Below are 7,198 nucleotides of genomic sequence, written 5' to 3' on the forward strand. Positions count from 1 at the left end.
GGCAAGATTAGAGGGGACCGATGGAAGGTGAGAAGGGACAGAGTGAGAGAGTGAAAAGATTAAAGACAAAATACCTGGGACGAGATCTTGTCGCCTAATAAGTGACATCTTCCTATTCACCTGGCCCTGTGCCCTTAACAACATCTGTATTGTCTTAATATGCTTTCCTCACTCTAACCATCGACCCCTCTCCCACTCCTCATACCCTGGCCGGCTCGCTAATTGCCCAGCCACCAGGAGCAGCAATGTGATTCTGTTCCTCTCTTCATTAAACATAGCCCTAAACCTGACAGGCTAATCTTATAGTAGGATAGCCACATCCCTCTCTGGGAGATTAACAAATTAGGATGCACTCTGATTCCATTCATCGCACCCGCTATCAGAAGATACTTCTATCATCTGTCACACTCCCTATCCGCCGGCCTGGTGGTGTGTGTGCGTGTGTGCGCATGTCTGTGTGTAGAGGGGGCTGGAGGGTCTTTAGCGCCATGATTATCTCAGGTCTCTCTCTCCATGTTATTCCCACTTCTCCTGGCTCACATTACCGACAGTAATACCCTCTCTCCAGGCTATTCCTGGTAGTGTGAAACTGGGCCGTGCTCCCAGGGATATCTAGCTAGCTAAGTACTCAGAACTCAAGGGGAGAACTGGGTAGCTGGGGAGATGCAGGTAAGACACACTGCAGCTGTATAGTAGATGTACTAAAGTGTGGCCGACTGACTGACAGCCACGGGTGCTGGGGGGGGCGTGTCACCACCAACGTTAAATTACATAGAGACAAATAACATTATTGACATTCTAGAAATAACCCCGCTGTGAAAAAAAAGTAATTACAAAGTAATTACATAGTATAGTATTATATTAAAGAATTATACGTTGAGGTATTACACAGATATAAATGTATAGGAGTATAGTAGCAAGAAAAGATAGAAAATGCTCTTACTGAATAGTCCCACTATAGAATCATAGAAAACGCATGCCTGTCATCACTCGATGTTTGGGGCATGAAGTCTTGCTCTGAACTACTAGATGTTTCAACCATGTCAGTTAATCAGGCTTGCTGTTGCTTCTACATCCCACCTTTCTGTTCTACCCAGTGGCTCTGTTTCCCTGTGTATACTGGATCCCGTCTCCACACCTCCAGGCAGCGCCCAACCATTACAATCAGGATAGAGGGTAGAAGGGTAAGGGGTAGTCCCAGACCCCAAGGTGAACGACTCTGGGGTTGTTTTTGCCCCGTCCGCCACTCTGGCTGTGTGTGTGTGTGTGTGTGTGTGTGTGTGTGTGTGTGTGTGTGTGTGTGTGTGTGTGTGTGTGTGTGTGTGTGTGTGTGTGTGTGTGTGTGTGTGTGTGTGTGTGTGTGTGTGTGTGTGTGTGTGTGCATAACACAGTGTAGCTGCACATGTCCCTGTTATTCCCCACTATGAAGACAACATCATTCTCACTGAGCAAGAGACAGTAGGGTCCTCCCATTATTTTCCCACAGACTAAATAGGACAGCCTGATCTCATAGACTAGACATAACATAGTAAATGTAAATATGGGACACTGAAATTAGTAGGATATGTTACGTTTGGAATGGTTACATAGGACAGATGGTTACTTGATGGGAAAATCAAAGTAGGGTGGTATAATGCAAACATCTAGAAACCTAAAAGTTGCGAGTTCCAATCTCATCACAGACAACTTTAGCATTTTAGCTAATTAGCAACTTTTCAACTATTTACTACTTTTTTAGCAACTTTGCAACTACTTAGCATGTTAGCTAACCCTTCCCCTAATTTTAACCCTTTTAGCTAACACTTCCTCTAATCCTAACCTTAACCCTTTAAACTAACTCCTAAACTTAACCCTAACCCCTAGCCTAGCTAACGTTAGCCAGAAAGCTAATGTTAGCCATCTAGCTAGAATTCGTAACATATCATAAGTTTTGCAAAGTCGTAACATTTAATATGATTTGCAAATTTGCAACATATTGTACGTTTTTCAAATTCGGAACATATAATATTCAAATTTGAATTTGCAACATATCATACGAAATGGGTGATGGTAATACACAAATGAATACATACCATATGAAACGTAACATACAGTATCATACTAATTGGAGTGTCTCGGATTTAAGTACAGAATATTATGAAAGACTCTGAGACCAGGTTGAATAGGAATGTGGGTTTCCAGAGTAATTCCATGGGATCGGGGTGGGCTATGTTTAAAAACAGAGTAGGCAAACACACTGAGACATAAATCTGTACTTTTCAGGAGCGCCAGAATCTGAATTCCAATACAGTAGTACATTCTTTTCCAACCAAGGAAAATGCTGAAAATAGGAATTGTCCTACAATGTACAGTATATATAAATCAACACCAAACTAAGCCATCTAACTAATTTAAATGCCCATTCTCAGCATTACTCACCTTACTAACCACAGAGACCACTTAAGAAATCCAGGCCGATTATTAAAAGACAAGGCCAATCTCTAGATACAAGTGTCCTCAAAATAGATTTAACCACACGTGAGTCCTCTCACCCAGCAGCTGGCAAATGAGATTCAGGAGAGAGGTCAGCTAGCCTCCTAACAGCTTTTGAGTAGTATCCCTCAGAGCCTAAAACGTCACCTTCCTTCCTTCCCTCTCTCCCTCCCTCTCCCTCCTTCCCTCTCTCTCCCTCCTTCCTTCCCTCTCTCTCTCTCTCTCTCTCTCTCTCTCTCTCTCTCTCTCTCCCTCCTTCCTTCCTTCCTTCCTTCCTTCCTTCCTTCCTTCCTTCCTTCCTTCCCTCTCTCTCTCTCTCTCCCTCCTTCCCTCTCCCTATTTATTCTAAAAGCAGCAGAGAGCACACACACACACACACACACACACACACACACACACACACACACACACACACACACACACACACACACACACACACACACACACACACACACACACACACACACACACACACACACACACACACACACAGAGTATAACCCCCATGGGTTCTAACTTACCTTTCCAGGTACTTCTCTGAAAAGTCGACCATAGCGGGGAACATTGGCTCAAGTCTTTAGGGTCCTGCGTGTAGTCCTGTGTGTATAGGTCCTGTATGTGTAGTGTATGTGTGTGTGTATGTGTGTGTATGTGCTCAGGGCAAGGGTAATTCAGTTGTCACATTCCTCTAACCCGGGAGAGGCTCCTCTGTGGCTTTATATAGTCCGGGAGCCAGGAGAGGCGGGCCCAGGTCTCACCCAATCACAAGGCTCTATTCTGAGAGGATGGAGCTGCATTGTCTGAGCCTGGGTAATCTTGGTTAACCCAGAACTAAAGTCTCGCGTAATTGGTTAGATGATGTAGTCTGTCCATGAGAGATTAGAGCCCGGACTGGATTTGATGGGGTAGTAAATGCTTTAATTTTACAACTACACTCCTCTATATATTTATTTGGACAGTGAAGCTCAAGAAAAATGTACTGTTCTCTATACTCCAGCCTTTGGGTTTTTAGAACAAATGTTTTATATGAGGCAGCAGTACAGAATGTCACATTTCATTTTCATACATATCTGTTTTACCATTTGGAAATGATTGCATTGTATGTATCTAGTCCACCAATATGAAGGTGTCATAAATATTTGGAAAAATTCACTTATACACTCACTCTACTAGCTATTCCATAAAGCCATTTTTGAAAACCACATATTCTCCTCTTCTTCTGTCTGGTAGGGCAACAAATCCAACAGTGAAATAAATTCAAAGTGCTATGCACGCGGAGTCACTTTTGTTGTAAATAAGAATAGAATAGGATTCTAAACACTTCTACATTAATGTGGATGCTACCATGATTGTAGATACTCCTGAATGAATTGTGAACAATGATGTGTGAGAAAGTTACAGATGCACAAAGATCATGGGGGAATGATATTTATGCATCTGTAAATCTTGTAATAAAAGTGACTCCAAAATGACACAATACATTATTTACCATTCATTTCTATTGGGCACAAAATAATCAGAAACACAACCACAACAAACTGCAAATGCATCCAACAAGTTTGTAGGGGCACAGGCTTGATGTCATCTTTGACTGCTAGGAATATGGGACTGAATACTAGACTTTTTAGTAAATATAATACACTATCAGTGAATTTGTCCAAATACTAGATACATAAAAGTACTTTCATTTCTAAACGGTAAAACAGATAAGTATGAAAATATCCTCCAATAAAAAGGTGACATTCTGTACTGTCGCCTTCATATAAAACATTTGATCTCAACTCCAAAATTCTGGAGTATAGAGCCAAATGTAAAGGTTTTAGAGTCCCTGTCCAAATAAATACATAGGGGAGTGTGTAACAACTCGCAACCTTACTTACAAGCCCTTAACCAACAATTCAGTTCAAGAAATAGAGTTAAGAAAAAATGTACTAAATAAAGTATTAAAAAATGAAATAAAAAGTAACACAATAAAATAACAATAACGAGGCTTTATACATTACATTTACATTACATTTAAGTCATTTAGCAGACGCTCTTATCCAGAGCGACTTACAAATTGGTGCATTCACCTTATGACATCCAGTGGAACAGCCACTTTACAATAGTGCATCTAAATATTTGAAGGGGGGTGAGAAGGATTACTTTATCCTATCCTAGGTATTCCTTAAAGAGGTGGGGTTTCAGGTGTCTCACAGGGGGTACCGGTACCGAGTCAATGGGTTTGTCGAGGTCATTTGTACATGTAGGTAGGAGTATAGTGACTATGCATAGGTAGTAAACAGCGAGGAGCAGCAATCTATGTAAATAGTCCGTGTGGCCATTTGATTATAAATTACTGTTACTAGCTATTACTGTTACATCTACACCTGTTATTACCTCTGCAACAACAAGTAGTGAACCCTAAAACTAGACAATTACAACTGCTGCAATAACTTCTATTCACCTAACCTTGTAGAGCTATGACTACTACTTCAGCTATATGACAACTATAAACACTATCACAACTAGTAGAAAATCCCAAATACATTCACCACATTTCATCTTTCCTGTCATGTAGCAAAACAACGGGTGGATATTATTCTAGCACGTCTGGGGTAATGTTATCCTTTCGTCTGGTGTGTGTGTGTGTGTGTGTGTGTGTGTGTGTGTGTGTGTGTGTGTGTGTGTGTGTGTGTGTGTGTGTGTGTGTGTGTGTGTGTGTGTGTGTGTGTGTGTGTGTGTGTGTGTGTGTGTGTGTGTGTGTGGGGGAGCATATGTGTGCCTGGCTACAGTACGTGCATGTTGGTATGTGTCTGTGTGTGTGTGCGTGTGTGTGTGAGTTGCCCGCCCGGATGTCTGTCAGTGCTGGGGGAGACTGTAGGTGTGTCGGGATCGTTGCCTTGGGGAAGCTCTAACATCTGGCCCCTGTAGCACAGGTGACAATGAACAATGGGAGGGGATCAGAGAGGATATGGACTGCCCAGGGAAGCAGCTGTGCTACATGCAGACAAGCATGGGTAGGGATAGGAGGAGAGGGAGGGAGGCCAGTCTAGTAGCTTGTCTGGATAAAGGGACAAAACTTCTGTTTCCTCTTAAAAACTCCACCTGGAATTCAATCAAATCTGCACTGCAGACACCTGCCAGAGGCTCCAAAACTCTGCACCAAAATTGACAACGTTTCGACAACAGTTCGGCTGCAATAGACTCTCGCTATAGGTTACCTGAAAACCAGGTGACACTATTTTGTTGCTAAGAATTTTCCTGCACAGAAATGCAAACTTGTAGTGTATTTATTCAAGGTTTAAAAAGGCTTCCAAAATGTGTAATTTCCACTTTAAAATATCAGACTTGATTTGCCGTAACAAAATTGGATCAATCCCAACAAAAAAAGTTAACTAATTGTAATCCAAATAATAATTCACAATTCCTGTTGTTGCAGGATTATTTTCCTGTTGTAGCAAACTGGCTCAAATTATGAATCTACATCTGTAAGCCTCTACCTTGTTCATGGCAAGCCAAAATAGCTAGCTCTCTATGACCGGTTAGCTCAGACTGTCAACATTATCATTGTGAAGCGCATCAGGCTCAATGGAATCAGGCTTCACAGTGGGGGTATGAAGCAGATTGACTCAATGACCAGTAGAACACTGCTCTCTTTCATTGGGGCTTAACAGGGTCCCCCCCTAGGGCGCTGTCCTGTCCTGACCTAACGGGGTTTCTGGGTGGGTGGGGTGGGATGGGCATAGTTCTGTTTGAGTAATGACTAGAAAATCACTTTAAGTAGCTGTCCTCATAAATATTAATTGCAATGGGTTTCCTCCAAAATGTGAGTAATGACAGCATATTGGGGTTCAAGGTGTTCTACTGACCAGCATTCTCGATCAACCCGGCACCAGCTACACAACCACCTCAAACCAAACAGCAGTTTTTGTAAAATATACCACAGCCACCAGTTAGCTCCTGGATCCAGGATCATTCAATTAATACTTAGGCAATTAGCAGTTCAACCTTAATACCCATTATAGTATTGGATAGCAGATTATTAAACACCAGTAAAAATTACATCGCAATTGTTTTCCTTTCCACAAGGAGCTATTGGTTTAATGCTATTCAGGTCAGGCCAATTTCTGAACGTGAGATACGAACGCACAACTCAAACATGTCCAGTAACATCAATGCACCATTTTTGCAAAACAACCAGTTGCATTCGCATTAAGCCCATATTGCATTGTTTTCTCATATGTTGCTTTCCTCCCTACGAACGTAAGTGTAGACGTGTGTTAAAACGTAGGGCTTTAAGGCCACAGGAATGTGTCTACATCTTCATATCCTGGCCTCCTACATATGTATGGGGGCCTCGAAGAAGACTGAAGGGGCATAGTGTACAGACATTGGACTAGTAGGAGGTAATGTAAGATCACTAGCAGATCAAGTCTGGGAAGGTTCTGACACCCAAGGGCCCAGAGGGATGGGGTGAGGTATTCACCAAGGAAGAGGGAGGAATGAAGAAAGAGACCGGGAGGAAGGAGCGTGATTTACAAAGACAAAGGATTCAAGTTTCAGACAGAACTCAGTCTCGGTAAAGTAAAACAATGGAGAGAGTGAAGAGGTACAAAGAAGGAGGAGGGTAAGAAGAGGAAAGAGGTCATTCGGGAAGTAGGACAGAGACCGGTTCGGTTTACAGCTACATCGTTGAGTAACTTAACAGATTGTCACAGGTTTGAATCAAGTACATTGCAACATC

At 42.2% G+C, this 7,198-nt stretch overlaps 1 protein-coding gene across 2 annotated transcripts in view; it reads right to left on the minus strand.

The window, feature by feature from the left end:
• The window catches only part of LOC118385286 (regulator of G-protein signaling 3-like), a 249,205-nt gene extending 246,035 nt beyond the window's left edge, over positions 1-3,170 (minus strand). Inside the window, exon 1 of one of the 2 annotated variants that reach the window (XM_052521187.1) lies at positions 2,994-3,170. In XM_052521187.1, the coding sequence (XP_052377147.1) occupies positions 2,994-3,037 (44 nt within the window). In that variant the 5' untranslated portion in view covers positions 3,038-3,170. Of the gene's footprint in view, positions 1-2,418; positions 2,638-2,993 lie in introns of those variants that run through there. The other variant, XM_035772294.2, reaches the window with a different exon arrangement.
• Between the last annotated feature and the right edge of the window lie 4,028 nt (positions 3,171-7,198).

The sequence above is a fragment of the Oncorhynchus keta genome, chromosome 6 (genome assembly GCF_023373465.1).
Source record: "Oncorhynchus keta strain PuntledgeMale-10-30-2019 chromosome 6, Oket_V2, whole genome shotgun sequence".
In the NCBI taxonomy this organism is placed as follows: Eukaryota; Metazoa; Chordata; class Actinopteri; order Salmoniformes; family Salmonidae; genus Oncorhynchus; species Oncorhynchus keta.